This window comes from Dendropsophus ebraccatus, chromosome 9 (assembly GCF_027789765.1).
Source record: "Dendropsophus ebraccatus isolate aDenEbr1 chromosome 9, aDenEbr1.pat, whole genome shotgun sequence".
Taxonomy (NCBI): domain Eukaryota; kingdom Metazoa; phylum Chordata; class Amphibia; order Anura; family Hylidae; genus Dendropsophus; species Dendropsophus ebraccatus.
In genome coordinates, this window is record NC_091462.1 from 113,938,704 (window position 1) to 113,959,852 (window position 21,149).

Below are 21,149 nucleotides of genomic sequence, written 5' to 3' on the forward strand. Positions count from 1 at the left end.
CTCCTGGGCTGGCATCTGTCGTGATCTGGAAGATCTCCTCCTTTTCCCAGAGGACACCTCTGGATAGATTCTGGGGATCCAACCACCACTCCAGCGACCTCAAAACCTGTGGAGATAGGGAGAACTGCATCTCCAGGGAAGACCTGTGTTTGTCCCAAACCTCCAGAATTTGAGCCTGGAGCCTCCTGGAGTGGTATTGGGCCCAACAAACCCCTGGAATGGCTGAGGTCATTAACCCCAGAACCGACATTGCTTGTCTGATGGTGCAGGAGCCCCTTCTCTTTAATTCCATCACCCGTGATACTAGGTTTGAGACTTTCTGCGGGGGGAGAAAAGACGTCTGGACTATTGAATTGAGGCTGATCCCTAGGAAGGAACATATCTGACTTGGTACTAGACAAGATTTCTCTAGATTTACTTCTAGACCTAGTTTGGCTAAAATTTCCTGTACCAGTAGTCCCTGTTGAGTCAGTATCTCTACTGAAGGGCCTATGATCAAAAAATCGTCCAGATACGGGACTATCAGCACATCCCTCTCCCTTATGTGGGCCATTACCTCTGAAATAATCTTTGTAAAGGCTCTGGGAGCCTGACAAAGCCCGAAAGGGAGGGCCTGGAACTGATAGTGACGTATCTCCTTTTGGATTCGGACTGCCACTCTTAAGTATTTCTGATGACTCTGAAAAATTGGAACATGATAATATGCATCTCTCAGGTCCAGTGTCATCATAAAACAGTCCTTCGAGAGATTCAGGATGGTTGATTGAATCGTTTCCATCCTGAACCTCTCGTAGCATAAATGCTGATTTAGGTCTTTCAGATTTATAATAGTTCGGAACGTTCCATTGGGTTTCTTTACTAAAAATAGGGTTGAGTAGAAACCCTTCCCTATCTCTGACTGAGGGACTGGGACTAGTACCTTTTTTAGGAGAAGAGACTGGATCTCTAATTCTAGAGCTGACTGCTTTTGAGGATCCCTGTTGAGATCTGTAATGACAAAACGACCACCTGGGAGAGACGACATCTTTAGTTTTAGACCAACATTTATTGAATCTAACACCCATCTGCTGCTGCTTATCTTTTCCCATTCTGGGTGAAATAGGGTCAAGCGTCCCCCCACAGGTGGCCTGGCGTCATTGCTTGTCATCTTTTTTACTTGTCGCATTTTTGGGAAACAAAAAATTTTTGCTTTTCCCCTGTGCTTTCCAGTTTTTCCCCCTAGATGAGGAAGATTGGGCTCCCCCCCTACCCTTGCCACGAAAGGGCCGTTTAGCCAGAGGAGGCCCAACTGAAGGGAACCCCTTCTTCCTGTCAGATGCCTTCTCCAAGACAGTGTCCAGGGCTGGGCCAAAGAGAAATTGACCTTGACATGGCATAGCACAGAGGCGTGATTTGGAGGCCATGTCCCCTTTCCAGTCCTTAATCCATAAAGCCCTACGGGCTGAATTAGAGAAAGCCGTGGATTTTGCTATAAGTCTGAGTGCGTCATCAGATGCATCTGACATAAAGTCTAAGGCATTAGCAAGAGATGGGAGAGACTTAATTAATTCATCTCTAGGAGTACCATCTTTAATACTAGACTCAAGGTCAGTTAACCACATCTTTACTGACCTAGCAACCGAAGTAGTAGCTGCAACAGGCTTAAATAAAGCCGCTGTCGCCTCCCAACTCTTTCTAAGAAACCCATCAGCCTTTTTATCCATTGGGTCTCTCAACACTCCAGTATCCTCAAATGGAAGGAAGGCCCCTTTACAAAATTTTGCTACTGCTGGATCCACCATAGGGGGCCTGTCCCAATATTCCGTTTCTATCTCATCAAACGGATACTTTCGTTTGAGGGTTCTGGGAACAAAGAACTTCCGGTCTGGCTTATTCCACTCCCTCTGGATTAAGTCCTTAATATTCTTATGTAATGGAAATACTTTCTTTTTCCTAGGAGCCAGACCCTCAAACATTTTGTCCTGTACAGACAGTTGTTCCTTGAATTCCTCCACTTTCATAGTATTTCTAACAGCCTTGACTAAAGCGTCCACACTGTCAATAGGGAACAACGCTTTTCCAGCAGAATCCTCCTCAGAATCAGAAGACTCCCTGTATTCCCCCTCCTCCTCATCCTCAATCTGGATAGGCTCCTGAGGAGACATAGGACCAGAGGGAGACAGCGCAGAAACCTCTAGCTGAGAGGTAGAGGTAGAAGGCTTGTCAGATGAAATGGAGGATCTGATCTCATTCTTAATGAGGGTTCTGCAAGGAATTAAGAATTTGTCAGAAAAAAAACCATTCGGGGTAATAATAAAAAACTCCGAACAAAGAACCCCCTAAAAAATACATTCTTACTTAACAGTAGCCATGAAAGATGGAGCTTCTTCCTGCATGACTTTAGTAATGCATGTATTACAGAGGTTCTTGGAATAGGATGATTGTAATTTCTTCCTACACATGGCACATTCTTTTTTAGCTTTAGGTCTTTTGGAACCTTCCTAAAATACATATGAAAACCATTATAGGGGGAATAAACCATGTTGGGGTACAACCCCTCTCACCCGACCATCACAGTCACCTCCGACCCGGTCTCTTGGGATTCAGTGTGCTCTGGTTCTTCCATGCTGCAGAATCAGCAGAAGGGGCAGTATACACGGGAAAAACTTCCACTCTGCCTGGTCCTGGAACTGGCTGGCGTCCCGTCCGAGGAGCACACACCTCTGTCTAGGCCTCCTGTTCCTTTTAAAGGGAGCTTTTTTGCCCCCTCCCTCTCCACTTCCGGTGGAGGTTCGGAGCACGGCCCCTCGCCTACCCCTCCCACTAACGGAGCCCGCCCGGAGGTTTCGGTATCGTACCTGGCTGATCCGCCGCCTCCCTGTCCCCTCCAGGAAAGGCCGCCGTTTGCGTCTAGGCCGCACCGGAAGTCGTCAGACGTCCCGCGGAAGTGACGTCACACGCCAGCCGGGATGCACGACAGACCCCGGAAGCGCTCCTATAGGAGCGCTCGTACCTGACACCAGGCTGCCGCCCTGGGAGGCCCAGGAAAGGACGCCCGGACAGACCGGCACTCACCGCGTCTCCCTGCTGACATCCGCGCGAGAGGTGAGGGTGAACAGGAGGCCCGACGGACCGGGACAATCCAGACTGGCCGGCGGCTTCCCCCAGAAGAGTTACGCCAGGCACAGGTAACCCGTTGTCCTGAGGACTAATCATAGGGACCGGGCGCCTCAGTTCTCATTCCTCGGCGATCCTTCCTGGGAGAGTGAGACTGCAGTCTCACTCTCCCTCTTCCTAGAAGACAGGAAACAGAACTGGAGTTTGGGGTCGGTCCTGCCCCTTTTAAAGCTTTCATCCTTGGCGGCTGTTTCCTGTCTTTTGGGAAGGGGAAGGACGCTCTCCAGGGGTGCTGTCATAGGGCGAATAGGGAAACTTTGTAATTGGGTTTATTAGCCAAATCTGCCATTATCTGCATGTAAAAAGCCTTTTCCCAGGTCCCCCCCTCCTTCCTCTTTTTCATCCACTCCAAAAAATCTGAAAATTGTGACTTGTTGCAGGAGACGTCCCCTGTCTGCTCTAGGGAGAGGGGAGGGGGAGGAGGGAGTGACAGCAGAAAGCAGATAACAGAGGATTACAGGAGGTGGGTGACAGCTGTAATCAGAGGTCAGGGAGGTCAGTGCTGATGGTCAGAGGAGATACAGGGTGAGGGATTTGTAGATTAACTCTTTGTTGTCCTGTTTTGGTCTTTTCTTTAGCTCTCTCCATAGGAGAACAATGAAGACAGGGGGGAGAGCTTCAAACTGCTTTTCATGATAAAAATGCATTTTTCGGCTAATAAACCCAATGACAAAGTTTCTTAAAATCACCTGTACTATTGATTTATGCAAAAAAAAAATTTCACGACAGTGACACTTTAACCCTGTATACATCATGGTGGCGCAAAGGGGGGGGTTCAGAGAGGGTTGGATCCTCCCTCTACGATCCAATTGCGGGGGGAGGGGGGTAATCTACCCAGGATTCAGTGTTGCAATGACGCTGATCCTGGCTCAACAATACATTGCTCTGGGCTGCAGCCCCCAGAGCAATGTATCACTGATCTCATTGATCAGTGCTGTATGTAGAAGTCACCCAGGGAGACTTCTAATTAGTGTAAAAAAAATTATTAATAAAAAATCTCCTCTCCTAATAAAAGTCTGAATCCGGCCGCTTCATTGTGCGCTATGGGAAGTCCTGATGCGGGCGCGCGCTAATGCGCCCGCATCAGAACACTATGGCCACAAAGATCATCCGGCCGGGATGATCTGTGCAGAGACCGGCCGTTCCGTGACCCGGCCAAGGTCATGGAACGGACGGTCGTTCACGTAATGTGATCATAGCCCTAAAATGAATTATATAACAGCTGTATATTGTCCCATCACTGTATTTTTAGATGTCAGATTTACAACAGAGACTAATGACTGAGCTGATATCTATAATATAGGAGGGAGTATCAGTGTGAGCTGTTATATACATTATACTGGGGATATACCTACAGGAGGGAGGATCAGTGTGAGCTGGTATATACATTATACTGGGGATATACCTACAGGAGGGAGTAACAGTGTGAGCTGTTATATACATTATACTGGAGATATACCTACAGGAGGGAGGATCAGTGTGAGCTGTTATATACATTATACTGGGGATATACCTACAGGAGGAAGGATCAGTGTGAGCTGGTATATACATTATACTGGAGATATACCTACAGGGGGGGAGGATCAGTGTGAGCTGTTATATACATTATACTGGAGATATACCTACAGGGGGAGGATCAGTGTGAGCTGTTATATACATTATACTGGGGATATACCTACAGGGGGGAGGATCAGTGTGAGCTGGTATATACATTATACTGGAGATATACCTACAGGAGGGAGTATCAGTGTGAGCTGTTATATACATTATACTGGAGATATACCTACAGGAGGGAGGATCAGTGTGAGCTGTTATATACATTATACTGGAGATATACCTACAGGGGGGAGTATCAGTGTGAGCTGGTATATACATTATACTGGGGATATACCTACAGGAGGGAGGATCAGTGTGAGCTGGTATATACATTATACTGGAGATATACCTACAGGGGGGAGTATCAGTGTGAGCTGGTATATACATTATACTGGGGATATACCTACAGGAGGGAGTATCAGTGTGAGCTGTTATATACATTATACTGGGGATATACCTACAGGGGGGAGGATCAGTGTGAGCTGGTATATACATTATACTGGAGATATACCTACAGAGGGGAGGATCAGTGTGAGCTGGTATATACATTATACTGGAGATATACCTACAGGAGGGAGGATCAGTGTGAGCTGTTATATACATTATACTGGGGATATACCTACAGGAGGGAGGATCAGTGTGAGCTGGTATATACATTATACTGGAGATATACCTACAGGGGGGAGGATCAGTGTGAGCTGTTATATACATTATACTGTTATACCTACAGGGGGGAGTATCAGTGTGAGCTGGTATATACATTATACTGGGGATATACCTACAGGGGGGAGTATCAGTGTGAGCTGTTATATACATTACACTGGGGATATACCTACAGGGAGGAGTATCAGTGTGAGCTGTTATATACATTATACTGTTATACCTACAGGGGGGAGGATCAGTGTGAGCTGTTATATACTGTATACTGGGTATATACCTACAGGAGGGAGTATCAGTGTGAGCTGTTATATACATTATACTGGGGTATATACCTACAGGGAGGATCAGTGTGAGCTGTTATATACATTATACTGGGGATATACCTACAGGAGAGAGTATCAGTGTGAGCTGTTATATACATTATACTGGGGATATACCTACAGGAGGGAGTATCAGTGTGAGCTGGTATATACATTATACTGGGGATATACCTACAGGAGGGAGTATCAGTGTGAGCTGTTATATACATTATACTGGGGATATACCTACAGGAGGGAGGATCAGTGTGAGCTGGTATATACATTATACTGGGGATATACCTACAGGGAGGAGGATCAGTGTGAGGTGGTATATACATTATACTGGGGATATACCTACAGGAGGGAGTATCAGTGTGAGCTGGTATATACATTATACTGGGGATATACCTACAGGAGGGAGTATCAGTGTGAGCTGTTATATACATTATACTGTTATACCTACAGGGAGGAGGATCAGTGTGAGCTGTTATATACATTATACTGGAGATATACCTACAGGAGGGAGGATCAGTGTGAGCTGTTATATACATTATACTGGAGATATACCTACAGGGAGGAGGATCAGTGTGAGCTGTTATATACATTATACAGGAGATATACCTACAGGGGGGAGGATCAGTGTGAGCTGTTATATACATTATACTGGGGATATACCTACAGGAGGGAGGATCAGTGTGAGCTGGTACATACATTATACTGGAGATATACCTACAGGAGGGAGGATCAGTGTGAGCTGGTATATACATTATACTGGGGATATACCTACAGGATGGAGGATCATATACATTATACTGGGGATATACCTACAGGAGGGAGGATCAGTGTGAGCTGGTATATACATTATACTGGGGATATACCTACAGGGGGGAGGATCAGTGTGAGCTGGTATATACATTATACTGGGGATATACCTACAGGAGGGAGTATCAGTGTGAGCTGTTATATACATTATACAGGGGATATACCTACAGGAGGGAGGATCAGTGTGAGCTGGTATATACATTATACTGGGGATATACCTACAGGGGGGAGTATCAGTGTGAGCTGTTATATACATTATACTGGGGATATACCTACAGGGGGAGTATCAGTGTGAGCTGTTATATACATTATACTGGGGATATACCTACAGGAGGGAGTATCAGTGTGAGCTGTTATATACAGTATACTGGGGATATACCTACAGGGGGGAGTATCAGTGTGAGCTGGTATATACATTATACTGGAGATATACCTACAGGGGGAGTATCAGTGTGAGCTGTTATATACATTATACTGGGGATATACCTACAGGAGGGAGTATCAGTGTGAGCTGTTATATACATTATACTGGGGATATACCTACAGGGGGGGAGTATCAGTGTGAGCTGTTATATACATTATACTGGGGATATACCTACAGGAGGGAGTATCAGTGTGAGCTGTTATATACATTATACTAAGGTATATACCTACAGGGGGGAGTATCAGTGTGAGCTGTTATATACATTATACTGGAGATATACCTACAGGGGGGAGTGTCAGTGTGAGCTGGTATATACATTATACTATTATACCTACAGGGGGGAGGATCAGTGTGAGCTGTTATATACATTATACTGGAGATATACCTACAGGGAGGAGGATCAGTGTGAGCTGTTATATACATTATACTGGGGATATACCTACAGGGGGGAGGATCAGTGTGAGCTGGTATATACATTATACTGGGGATATACCTACAGGAGGGAGGATCAGTGTGAGCTGGTTTATACATTATACTGGGGATATACCTACAGGGAGGAGGATCAGTGTGAGCTGTTATATACATTATACTGTTATACCTACAGGGGGGAGGATCAGTGTGAGCTGGTATATACATTATACTGGAGATATACCTACAGGGGGGAGTATCAGTGTGAGCTGGTATATACATTATACTGGGGATATACCTACAGGAGGGAGGATCAGTGTGAGCTGTTATATACATTATACTGGAGATATACCTACAGGGAGGAGGATCAGTGTGAGGTGGTATATACATTATACTGGGGATATACCTACAGGGAGGAGGATCAGTGTGAGCTGTTATATACATTATACTGGGGATATACCTACAGGGAGGAGGATCAGTGTGAGCTGTTATATACATTATACTGTTATACCTACAGGGGGGAGGATCAGTGTGAGCTGGTATATACATTATACTGGGGATATACCTACAGGGAGGAGGATCAGTGTGAGCTGTTATATACATTATACTGTTATACCTACAGGGGGGAGGATCAGTGTGAGCTGGTATATACATTATACTGGGGATATACCTACAGGAGGGAGGATCAGTGTGAGCTGTTATATACATTATACTGGGGATATACCTACAGGGAGGAGGATCAGTGTGAGCTGTTATATACATTATACTGGAGATATACCTACAGGAGGGAGGATCAGTGTGAGCTGGTATATACATTATACTGGGGATATACCTACAGGAGGGAGGATCAGTGTGAGCTGTTATATACTGTATACTGGAGATATACCTACAGGGGGGAGGATCAGTGTGAGCTGTTATATACATTATACTGGAGATATACCTACAGGGGGGAGTATCAGTGTGAGCTGGTATATACATTATACTGGAGATATACCTACAGGGGGGGAGGATCAGTGTGAGCTGGTATATACATTATACTGGGGATATACCTACAGGGGGGAGTATCAGTGTGAGCTGTTATATACATTATACTGGAGATATACCTACAGGAGGGAGTATCAGTGTGAGCTGGTATATACATTATACTGGTGATATACCTACAGGAGGAAAAATCGAGGATGTCTTCAAGTAGAGGCAGTGTCTTTGGTGGAGTCACGTACATGCTTTGTAGAGATGTAAATGATTCCCCTAAAAAGAAAGATAAAATTATCAACAACTAATAATAAATATTTTAAGAGAAAAAGTCAGAGATCTAGAGAATGGTTCGAGGTGCTGCAATGTGCGCTATGTAGGTCAGAACCTTTTATTTTCTTCGTTTTATTTTCTTCAAAGTGCTGTTATATTTATGTGAGGCTAAACTCTTTTAGTCCTTTCAAATTAAAAGGGGTATTCCGCTCAGGTAAAATACATTTTGAAACACCCCTCATCCTAAAGACAACTTACTCTGCTGCAACTTGCAAGGACCTAAAGCAGAACCCCAATGACTAGCTCACAATTCAGTGGGGCCTGTGTTCCTGGATCGTGTCACTCGTTGCCTTTGACCAGCATTAGGCAGATCATTATAGCCGTGAATACAGGTACTTCTTTTCAAGTTTATAGCCACTTACTCCAAAGTGGGTAGAACACCTTAGAACTGAGTACTTTAATTAGGGATGGTCCGAACCGAGTTCGTATGAACCTGAACTCTCAGTAATGATTCCTGCTGTCTGCCCGCTCCGTGCAGCGGGTGGATACAGCGGGAGGACCGCCTGGAAAACTGGGATACAGCCACAGCCATAGGCAGTATCCCAGTTTTCCAGGCGGTCCTCCCGCTGTATCCACCCGCTGCACGGAGCGGGCAGACAGCGGGAATCTGATGCCGAGCCCGAACCCGAACCTCGGCAGTTTCAGACCATCCCTAACTTTAATGTCTGTATATTCCCCCTTAAAGTAGGCCACCTAGTCTTCAAGTAAAGATTAAAGCTAACTAAGTAACCACCTTTAGAGACTTTGCTAAAACTTTAGATTCTCCTAAAACTCAGTATACCTGCTAAAGCGGTCAAATGTCCAGAGTGGTAAAGGGATATTACCAGCCAACTCTTTAGCTATTATATTTTGCACCTTGCACCTTTAAGAGAGGTTCAGTAAAAGTTTCCACCTGTTGATATTATCCCGGACGTTGTGTTTCTCTGCACCGCACCACAGGGATTACAACTACCCCAACTCCTCTAAGAGGCGCGTGCTTGGATTCGGGGAGAACATACTCTGAGCCACGTGAAAAGCACCACAGCGGTACTGCAACACCTTCCCTGGCAAGTTCCATGTAGCACCCCTGGCTACCACAGTACTAGTTTTAGCTGCCCGTGTGATACTGTGCTGATGCATCATGGGATTGACAGATCTGAAGTGGAGAGTATTCTAGAAGGCGGCTGATCAGAGGTCACTTGATCCAGATACAATAATACAATGTATGGATGTAGCAGAGCAGAAACTGAGCAGATGACGCGGCAGGAATAGTGATGTGCATTATATAGGACAACAAACAAAAAATCTGAGTGTCTCTTCAACAACAAAGCCCCCCCCCCCCCCATAGAGCTGACAGGTCATTTACCGCTTTTTAGTTGCATCCTTGATTCTTCTAGTTTTACATCCTCCTCTTCCTGTTTCTCTGCTTTTTGCTCACTGCCCCCAGTTACACCAGATGTTTGTGCTGGTATAGTTGACTCCGGTGTAGTTTTATAATCTGTAGAAACATGAGTGTAACCTGGTTCATGTGTCGTATGAATAGCATTGCTATCAGCACAAGAGCTGAGTGGAAGTCATTGTCCAGAGGACGAGCAATCTGAGAAATAATTTCAGGGTTTTTTAGGAATAATATTGGAATTGAATTTCCATAATGTGAATGTTACCCAAATCAGTCCTGTCCCATATCACCCCATTCTGTCCAATACCACCCAATGCTCTATACAGGTGTTCACCAGTTTTCTACCTTTTTTTGGTTTTGTGTCGTCACCGGACTGTTGGCTCGCTGAGATCTCAGGACTTTCTCCGGCTCCAGTTTTTTTCTTCTCCTCTGCTACACTGATCTCTCCACCACCCGTCCCAGGAGCTTTGTACAAGAGAAAGAACAATAAAAACAGAAACAGACGATTAGAAGTCACATTATAATTCAGCATGATTAGTCTCATCACTGGATCCATTGTTTCTGTATAGGCCACAGTCTTACTACCAAAGCTTCCTCCCCTATCTGGCCCGCTCCAGCCTTGCCTTCATCTTGTGACTGCAGAGGACTGTGTGGAGCTAACCATCTTCTGCCATCTGTGACCTATAACCTGCTTCTCCAGGTGATAGATGTTCTTGCAAGTATTAGGGGACAGATTTATCAATATGCGCTCTGGCGTACGTCAGGGAAAAACCAAGTAGTTTGATACAAAATCGCTGCCTTTTTCCTGGTATATGCCCAGCTCACCTGGGGGGGGGGGGGGGGGTCTGTAAACAGGAGTAAACTGTGGCAGAAATTTACACCTGCCCCAGAGAAGGTGCAGAGTTTTGTTCCCGCCATGTGACCAGCACAGGTCCCGTCAGATTAACGAAGAGGCGTGTGTCTCGTGAAAGAGGGGTGAATTTTATTAATGATCGATGTACAAGTATTCCAGTTTAGATAATTATCCCTTCCTGAGGGTTAAGCTTAGATCTCCCACCATGATAGACCATGGACCATGCTAACCTTTCCAGGACATTTATAGTATAAAGTTATGTGGTGTCCCACCACGGGTGTTACTAAGTCCAAACACCCCTCGCAAAAGTCTATACTTCAAGTAAAGTGGTAATGAAGTTATGTCTAGGTTTTGCCATTAGATGTCGCTGCTGTTGGTGTATGCCTTTGTATATTGAACAGCTCTAGTACCTAAAGGGTTATTGTTTGTGTGTAATCTGTGCACCACTGAGAGCTCTTTTCTCTTCTCCGCCTATCTCTGTTCTCCTTTCTCCATCAACTCTCTACTCCACCACTCACAGGAGTTGTTACACACCCTGTAGGAATTTGTCACATAGTGAGAGGAAGTACACACCCACACGTGGGCCGTCCACAGTAGTCTAGTCTGGGGTGTGGTAGTGGACAGACGTATGGGAGACACAGAGACTCTTTTCTCTGAAGCAACACTTATTTCTTTGATGCAGTGCTAAACAACTCAAGAGAGCACAAGTCAGTGATAACCCCAACCCACATCGTGAGCATTTCTAAAGGTGCAGGACAGTATCCAGAGACAGAGGAGGACTGATCCGGATAGAGCAAAGTCGCTAGAAGCCTACGTACTCTACCTTGCAACCTGGGTGTAATCAAGTAATCTTGGCCACTCTGCTCAACTCAGGTAACAAGGTCTGGGGCTTGTGTACCCTAGGAGGACAAGTCACCCGAAACTGTAGGGCAATAGGTGGTATCATGACGGAGGTCAAAACACAGTATTCTTCACAAGTATTCTACTCTAAGAGTTTCGACAGAGCACAGTAGTACTTTGGGTTGGGACTCTCATGACTTACTCCTCTCCATTTCTCTGAACTCTTACAACTTACTCTACTCCGCTATTCTGAGCCTACTCTATCTCACAGCATGCAACCAAGTCAGCACTGCTATTCTACTTCTAAAGCTCTCAGGACAGATCGTGTCCAGTCAAGTCAGAAGCCTATTTTCAGTTTCTGTTTTAAGTATTCCTACAGTAAAGAAGATTTTATTTATGAAAACGGGACTCAGTGATCATTATTCCAGCACCTACACAGTAGTTACACTGTCCTTGGGTCATTTCCCCTTTCTGTGGGTGGCGGTACCGATAGTTCGGGTGGGTCACAACTCCACTCCGGACCACCGTGATAATTACCCAAGGGACCCCCTCACAGCCCGGCAGGTCACCGACCACAGGGGAAAGGGTATAGCCAGCCACCTTAAAATAAAAGCAGGTGTGCCAGCATACCTGTGTGTCCAACTGGCACTGGCATCACAACAATCTACCATCCAGCTGAGCTGAACTCCAACCAACCACCACAGTAATGGCGTCACACAGTACCATCTAGCAAGTGACCGGTCGAGCACACACCACAGTTACACCTGGGGATATCAGTTTCACGTTACACTGACCAGCCTTAGATTCATCTGGAGATTTCCACTTGCTGTGTAGAGCAAGAGGAAGACATAACCAGAAACAGCCAAGAGATAATGAGCTTTCTATGGGAGCAGTGATACGAGGCAGATAATATAATAGTGGTGGAGAGATGGATTTAACAGTCTCAGCAGTATACAGTGGCTGCGTTCACACTATGTATATTTCAGTCAGTATTGCAACCAAAACCAGGAGTGGATTAAAAACACAGAAAGGATCTGTTCACACAATGTTGAAACTGAGTGGACCGCAGTATTTATAGGGTTAACTCTCAGCACCGGAGCGCGGCCCCGGTGCTGAGAGTTCCGGCAGGTCTCCGGCTATCACTGATAGCCGGGACCCGCCGCGGATGACACAGGCGTAGCTCCTACGCCTGTGTCATCCTCTGCAGTAAATTCACGTCGCTGCAGCGACGGGAATTTACTGTGCAGCGGCGGGAGAGGGTTAAAATAACAGCAAATATTTGCCATTATATGACGGCCATCCACTCAATTTCAACATTGTGTGAACAGATCCTTTCTGTGTTTTTAATCCACTCCTGGTTTTGGTTGCAATACTGACTGAAATATACTGACTGAAATATACATATTCTGACTGAAATATACGTAGTGTGAACGCAGCCTATATGTGTAATGACTGGAGTCGTGGATCCACTGGACCGTCACCAGTAATGGCGTAAGCTGCACCAGGGAGCGAAGTCTAAGGGGCTGCTGGTCCTCACCAGTATCCACCGCAAGGCGGGATGGACTTGCTGCGGCAGACGACCCCCAGGTCTCTACCCCTGGCTTGGCTTGCTAGTGACGGCGGTGAAAACCGCAGACAGCAGGAATAACGGCCAAGAACAAGGGGCAGAAACAGGGAAGATCAGGGCAGGTGTCAATGTATAGGTAAGTGATTGGTGCAACTTTTCAATTAAGGACGACCTGTCCCTTTAAACCTGCGACAGCCGGTGCATGCGCGTCCTAGGAGACGGGGGCGTGCGCACCGGCCGGTACAGAGGGAGACAGGACCAAGGAGCGGTGAGGCACCCTCAGGGACCGAGGCAGCGCAGGCCCCATGCACATGGTCTCCGGCGACTGCATTAAGAGTGGAGGAAGGAGAGCGGGTGGGACGCCGCCGCAGCCCTAACAATATGTGACAATAAGCAGCGGTGTTGGAGGTCTGGGACTTAGTTGATATCTATAATTTAGGAGGAAGTATCAGTGTGAGCTGTTATATACATTATACTGGAGTAGGGCTGGGCGATATGGCCCAAAAATAAAATCTTTTGTTCTTTTTTTTTTTTACACTTTGGACGATTCTCTATTTAAATCTCAATTTCTTTTCTTTTTTTTTTTTTTTGCTTAACAGAACATTTTTCTCCCTGCAGCCTCAGATACTGTTTTAATTACATTTGAGACAACAACTGTATTGCTCCCTATTGTACCAGTGCTCCCCCAGTGGTGCACCCCCGCGGTGGTATGTAGGTGAAACAGCCGGTCACTTGCTAGATGGTAGGGTGTGTGGTGGTAGGCTGAGATACAGCCGGGCCCAGTGATGATAAGTTGTGCTGCCAGTGACGGTTGGGCACACAGGTATAGTGGCACACCTGCTTTTAGTTTAGAGGGCCGGTTGTACCTTGTTCCCCTGTGGTCAGTGTCCTGCCGGGTTGCTACTGGGTCCCTTGGGATGTTATCACGGTGGGCTGGAGTGGTGTAGTGACCCTTCTGGACTATTGGTACTGCCACCCACAGAAAGGGGAAATGTCCCAAGGATTTGGTGTATACTGTGTTGGTGCGGGGCGAAGAATCACTGAGCCTCTTTACCAGGAGCAGAGAGGAGGATGTTGTGAGAGTCCCAACCCAAGTAGTAATGTGCTTTGCTGGGATGTTGGAAGGTGAGGTAGAAGAATACTTAAGAAGAGAATACTTGTGCCCGTGTATTGACCTTTGGGTCTTCGCACCACCTAATGCACCACCAGTGTTGGGGGGACCCGCCCTAGTGGGTGACACAAGGCCACAGACCCTTTTACCTGGGATGTGCGGAATGCTGAGGATTTCCTGCTGACAACCGTGCTGCAAGATAGAGTTCCTAGGCTCTTAGCAACTTTGCTCCATCCGGATCAGTTCCTAGCTTCATTTGGCTTTTGTGGATACTGTCCTGCACTGTGACTCTCCTAGTCCACGGTGTGGGTTGAGGTGATCTCTGACTTTTCCTCTCCTGTAAGAGTTTTAACACTGCATAGTGTTGTGTGAAATAAGCTGAGAAGAAAATGTTAGCTGTGTCTTGTCTTGCTTCCTACCCATACAGGAACCTGACTAAGACTGACTTACACTTCCTCTACCCATGTGACTTCTTATCACCAGCATATCTAAAGTGCGCTGTGAGTGGGTGAAGAGTGCATAAAGAAGAAGTAAAGTGAGAGATGATAGGATAGAAGAAGAAGATACTCTCATAGGTTCACAGATCCACGTGACACACAAATAAACAATAACCCTTTCCATACTTCAGCCGTGCAGAATCTAAGTACAGATACCTATAACAGCAACATCTAGTGGCAAAACTTTATCACTACTGACTCACAATAAGTACAGGCTTTTACAAAGGGTGTAACTAATGGCGACACCAGTGGTGGGACACCACATACTACCCCACTTGAGAAAAGCCATCCACGGCGTAACACCTTGAGGAAAAGACTGTTATAAAATACAAATAGAACTGTTTCACACCAACAACTGCAATAATAACAATGCAAAGGCAATATTCCCATTGTCCATAGTGAAAAAAACTGGTCATCAAGAGTCCTTAAGAGACTCAAATCCCTAACTAACTAAACTAAAGTTAACTACCCAAATTACAACTAAGAGGGAAGAAAGAAATCAAGGGGCCTAAATCGAGGGGCAAAACTAAACAAAAACTAGGTCATGGTAATGAGCAGGTGGTTGACCTTGTAGATCTTCTTAGCTGTAGTGGTTTTTCTTGGAAGACAACAGAGTCAACTGGGTGGTTATCCGCCAGATCATAGGAAGGAAGGTGATCTGGGCTTCTTGGCTGACCATAGGGAACCTCTGCTGGAACCAGAACAGTAGTTACACTGCAGGAAAGATAGAGGGGCTCTGTGTTCAGGAGCACTTCTCCTGTTAAAGGCAGGTCTCTGTCACTGCAGAGTTTCAGTCTGTTGGGATGAATATTTACAGGCTGTTTTCCCATTTTTTGGATCTGGTACACGCCAGTAGCTTCATGGGGAATTGAGATGACTGTATAAGGATCTTCCTCCCAGAGTGGATCAAGTTTTCCAGAATGATGACCATCTTTCAGCCAGACTTTATCACTAACTTTGAGAGGTTGGGTGTTAGCATGCCGGTTATAATCCTCCTCTTGGCGGTGATGAACTTCCTTTATTCTGCTATTGACTATCTCTTGGGCTTCTTGGATTCTCCACTGGTGTTCCTGAACCCAGTTTGTTTGTGGTAGCAGGTCAAGGGAATTTGTGACTTGAATGCTTAAGGCCCTGTCATTGGGTAGTTGACCTTGGCGCCCAAACATTAGGTAGAAGGAGGTATAGCCAGTAGAAAAGTGAGTAGTGTTATTGTACACTTCAACCAGTTCTCCCAGAAGATCAGGCCATTCGCCTGGTTTAGATACAGCAGCTGTTAACACATGAATCTAGTGGTCATCAACATGCTGAGAACACAGTCCATTTACCAGGGGGTGATATGCTGTGGTTCTAAGTTTCTTGCATTCGTGATATTCACAAAGTTCTTGGAAGAGCTGGGATTCAAATGCCGGACCTTGGTCTGAGAGGATGGCTTCAGGGCAACCATAGTGCTTGATGTAATGATGATACAGCATAATAGCCGTGGTTTTCGCTGTCAAGTCCTTTACTGGAACGACCACTGTCTACTTACTGTAGTGGTCAATCATGGTCAGGGCGTAGCTGTAGCCGGATCTGGTAGGGGCCAATTTTATTTTTGTTTATCAAATCTTTTTTATTGAAAAAGTTTTTTTTCCCAAAACAAGTTATCTCCCAGTACAAACAAAAAACCTCGAGAGAGAATACCCTCCATCCCATGCGGTAGGGGCCAATTTCACATGGTCTTTAGCCACAATGTCTCCTGGTCTGGAGGTGCTGATAGGATGTAGAGGGGCTCTGGCATCTGTCTTCCCTCATTTGGCAAGACTGCAATCAGGGCAATTTTGACACCAACTTTCAATATCAGTCTTCATACCGACCCAATAGAACCTTCTCCGGATTGTCACTACTGTTTTGTGCACTCCGAAGTGGCCGCTAAGATCATTTTGGCATCTCGCCTGGGGATGAGGATCTGCTGAACTCTTTCTCCGGTAATAGGATCTAAGGAGGAGTAGGCCTCGTCCTGAGGAGTAGGCCTCTCTGTAGGAAGAGACGTTTCCTTTGCCGCCAGAGTCTCTGTAGCTCAGTGTCTGGGTGAGCTTTGTGTAGCCTGACAGGTACTTTGCCTGTAAGCAGGTAATTTTGGAGTTCTCCAATTACACGGCTCTCTGCCTGTAGTAGCTTCCATTTGGGCAACTCATGCCGAGGGTTGACTTTAAGACCTTCCTGCTTGGTGAGCAAAGCGGTCATAGAAGGGCGGCATCTCTACATCTTCCCACTGATCTTCAGATGACGGCTCTTTGCCAGTCTGTAAGCGGGATAATACATCAGCATTTACATTCAGTGCGCTCAGAGGGGATGATAGACAGGCAGAGCGGTCCGTTACTGGCCTCTCTGCCTGTCAATCATCCCGTGGAGAACGCTGACAAACAGAGAGCAGTGACTAGTGACGGGCGGGGAGCCTCCCAGATGAGTACCTCCCCGCCTCTGCCTGTCACGCACGGGGGATACTAACTTTGTTTTTCTCTGGTATGAAGCTCCTGCAGCAGGAGCTTTATCCAGCGCTCCTGGGAACCATATCAGCCCAATTGGGCTGATTGGTTCCCTTTAAATTTGTAAGTTATACAGGCTGCTGTGGCCAATAAAATCTAATGCCGAGTAGTGTCTTTATTGGGACGATAACCAGTCATGCAGATGTCACTGTCACCATTACCAGAATCAGATCCAAGGCTCCTGACGATCTCTGTCCCGGCTGTCAAGTGCTAGAATCCACCAGCAGGGGGCAGGTAAGGAGAGGACATGTACATGGATGCAGAATGTGGATGTGCAGTGTCCCAGAACAGGCTGTTTCTCGTGTCAAGTTTATTTTCATTGCTGTAGTCATGCCTGTTCTGGAAACTATTTGCACTGCAACTGTGACTATGTAGTCCCTAGTTCTATCAGGTTTATGTATATTGCATGTGTATTTCACTATGTACAGTGGTATGCAAAGGCTGAGTGATCACGTGACCGTGCCCTGTAACCATGGTTCCTCCAATGGCCGTCTAGCTCTGGCCAGGGATACCATGTGACTTCCTGCTGTGCCTCAGTCTTCCCCCTGCTCCCAAGCAAGGAGGTTGTGCAGTTCCATCCTCTACCTCAGAGGGGAAGGAAGTGTTAGTGTGTCCCTCTTCACCTTCAGGAGAGTGGACTTGGTGCTCTGCTGTTACAGATCCTGGCTGTTCATTTGCACACCACCTTAGGTCTGTCTATACAAGTCTGCTATGTACCCGGTTGCATCCGGAAGAGACTGTTGCTACCAGTTTACCTCAGTTACAATAAAAGTGTAACCACCGCTGTTACTGAACCCTGGCATTGTCCAGTGTCCGTTTACTGGTGCCCTGACTAGGTACAGCGAAGAATCGCATGCCCAGTAGCAAGTATACCGCAGTATCTGCAGACCGGTCCCTCAGCTGTGCCATCCTCAGGCCCTGTACTGTGACAATCCTATACCCTGCAGCTGCCCCGCTTTCTGCCCGCTCACAACACCTGCACTGCGAAGTGACCCTCACGGGTCAGGGTATCGCAGATCTATGTATGAGGTAGTAATCAGTCACAATGATAGAAATGCTGCAGATTCTTCGTCTGGTTTTGTGCTACAATCCGCAGATGTGATTCCAGGGCAAAATGTGCAACATTACATTTCATTGTGGATTTATTGTAGGTTTTCTCTTCCCCATTGAGGTGAGTAGGAAATCCACACCACATGGGCAGCATTACATGCTGTGGATATAATATATACAGGGCAGATCAGGGTCTGATGAAACTCTCTTCTACTATGAGGCTGCTGTAATACACTGCACAATCTCCACCTGCAAATCTATAATGCTGCGTTTACACGGAACGATTATCTTGCGAATTTGCACGATAACTATCAAATTCAAATGATAATTGTACGTGTAAACGCAGCGAACGATCAAACGACGAGCAAGAATTCGTTCATTTTGATCTTTGAACATGTTCTCAAATTGTCGTTGATCGTTCGCCAAAAATTTGCAGATTGTTCCGTGTGAACAGTCGTTCGCCGATTTAACCAATGTGTAAGATAGGCTTTAGCGATCGCAAAACGAAACTCTGATCGTTATGAAAAAAAATCGTTACTCCGACATAGTTAATCGTACGATCGGGCCAATTATCGTTTCATGTAAACGCAGCATAACGGAGATCTATAATCTGCCCTACTAGATCCCTCAGGTAGAGGCATGTTCACACTGACCACATTAGATGCTGGACTATGACCTAAATCCTGGGAGAATCTGCTGCCCCCTGCAGGTGATAGCAGTGTGCTCGCATCCGAACTCCCCACAGCACACTATGGAGCTTGCAGCCGCTCGCGCCATGGTGTGCACTGACATGGGTTGGCAGTTGTTTGCAGCGCCGCTAGGTATACTATGTGTATACACTCCGGCCGGGATCTCATAGGCAGCAAAGGCACGCATATTTTTGCAATAATTACAGCCGTTGTACAACGGCCATGGTTTTACGAAAATATACGTTGTGTGAACATAGCCATACACACTGAGGACCCATATTATACTGTTACAGTGTGACACAACCTTTTCTAAGTACAGCGACAGGACACTGCCCGGCGGAGTGTTAGTTCTTAGGATCAGTGTCCTTTAGACTTTACCTTCCAGCCTCCTGATGAGATCAGGGTTATGTCTTCTCAGAGACTCCAGGAGCCGCTCCTTGTCTTCACGTCTCCAGGATCTCATATAACAGTAGAGCTCCCGCATCTGGTCCTGACGGGTAATGATTCTGCGCACTGTGTTATACTGTTCATATGTCAGCAGCTTCCACTGATAGAGATCATCCAGGATCGGGGACACATTATCCACCTGCTGTATCAGTTTATTGCGATGTCTGTCCACAAAATGCTCCGGACCTGTAATAAGAAAAAAATATCACTTAGACGTCCTCCGATCTGTGAGCGTCACCTCAAGTGTCTTATTAGTGAGTAGTGAGTTTTGGGCTAGTGTGAGAGGAAGCAAACAGACGAGTCTCTGCTGAAGTTAAGCCAGGGCCTGGCTTTGGTCAGGTCCCCTGTCAGGGACACAGGACAGCGACTTAACACTTTCTTTCTTTATGCAAGTAACCACTTAACTATTAACGATTTTTAACGACTAACGATAAATGATCGCAAACGAGATTGTTTATCGTTAACCTGAAATTGTTCACAATATTACAAGGAACGATAATCGTTAGTTATGATTGTTACTGCGATCATTTATTCCCTCTGATCCGAGCAAAACAATGAACAATGAACTTAAGCGAACGAACGTGGAATTACAACGAACGATTAGCGAACGATTAACAATAATTTTAGGTTCAGATCTAAATCAACGATCAACGACATACAAACGATTTTTCGATCGTTGCCTGCATTTACACAGAATCATTATCGTTTAAATTCGAACAATTTAACGTTTTTTCGCACAATAATCATCCGGTGTAATAGGGCCCTTACACAGAGGAGGAGCAGGGACCCAGCAGCACAGAGGATGTCAGGAGAGGAGGGTGCTGAACTTATAGGGGCAGTCACAGGGTGAGAGTTACACAGAGGAGGAGCAGGGTCCCAGCAGCACAGAGGATGTCAGGAGAGGAGTATGCTGATTTTATAGGGGAGGGCGGGGTTTGGCTGTAATCATGCCTCTATGGGCATCATTCACAGCCCCCTGACACTGCATCATCATAGGGGGCGGGGCCTGGGACTATGTAACTGAGATACAGCGGCTCTCTATCCCCGCTGTATGTGTGATCTAGCATTGGCCTCTCATACAGGCAGCTCGTCCCTGAATGAATGATTTTAACCCTAATACAGCCAGCAGCCCAAACCAAAGCGCCGTTATTCTGCTGGCTGCTGCGGGGTTAAAATCATTCATTCAGCGAAGCTCCTATCCTCCCTCCGGCAATTACTGTGGCCCCCTCCTCTCTCCACATATGCTGCACCATCTCTGTGACAGCAGCGGCCCCCCTCCTCCCCCCCCTAACCTTTCCTCCCCCGGCCGCAGATCATCGCTGTGTGGCCGTGGCACTCGCCCACAATTAGGAGGAGGACCACCACCAGACTCCCGTTCTCAATGAGGAGGAAGGTCACTACCAGGCTCTCTCCAACAATGAGGAGGAGGGTCACCACCAAGCTCTCGCCAACAATGAGGAGGAAGGTCACCACCAGCCTCTCGCCAACAATGAGGAGGAAGGTCACCACCAGCCTCTCGCCA

At 46.3% G+C, this 21,149-nt stretch overlaps 2 protein-coding genes across 6 annotated transcripts in view; both read right to left on the reverse strand.

Moving 5' to 3' along the window:
• Positions 1 to 21,149, reverse strand: part of LOC138800535 (uncharacterized) — a 127,190-nt gene that overhangs the window by 53,201 nt on the left and 52,840 nt on the right. For all 5 annotated transcript variants that reach the window (XR_011364473.1, XM_069982282.1, XM_069982281.1 and 2 more), the window contains exons 10-13: positions 19,559 to 19,813; positions 10,394 to 10,513; positions 10,016 to 10,147; positions 8,527 to 8,613 (exon numbers count right to left, since the gene is read on the reverse strand). Coding sequence is in view for 4 of the 5 variants with exons in the window: in XM_069982282.1 (XP_069838383.1) it covers positions 8,527 to 8,613; positions 10,016 to 10,147; positions 10,394 to 10,513; positions 19,559 to 19,813 (594 nt within the window). In the remaining variant the exon portion in view is untranslated. The remainder of the gene's footprint in view (positions 1 to 8,526; positions 8,614 to 10,015; positions 10,148 to 10,393; positions 10,514 to 19,558; positions 19,814 to 21,149) is intronic.
• Positions 1,134 to 3,382, reverse strand: LOC138801043 (lamina-associated polypeptide 2, isoforms alpha/zeta-like). The gene is made up of 2 exons (XM_069983461.1): positions 2,338 to 3,382; positions 1,134 to 2,244 (listed from the first exon to the last, which is right to left on the reverse strand). The coding sequence occupies exons 1-2, from the start codon at positions 2,439 to 2,441 to the stop codon at positions 1,134 to 1,136; spliced, it is 1,215 nt and encodes a 404-aa protein (XP_069839562.1). The 5' UTR covers positions 2,442 to 3,382.

Bases quoted from the DNA above. Each gene is read 5' to 3' on its own strand.
- LOC138801043 (XM_069983461.1), bottom strand. From the start codon at position 2,441: ATGTGTAGGAAGAAATTACAATCATCCTATTCCAAGAACCTCTGTAAT. The intron at 2,245-2,337 runs GTAAGAATGTAT...AATTCCTTGCAG, and splicing joins TCTTTCATGGCTACTGTTAA to AACCCTCATTAAGAATGAGA.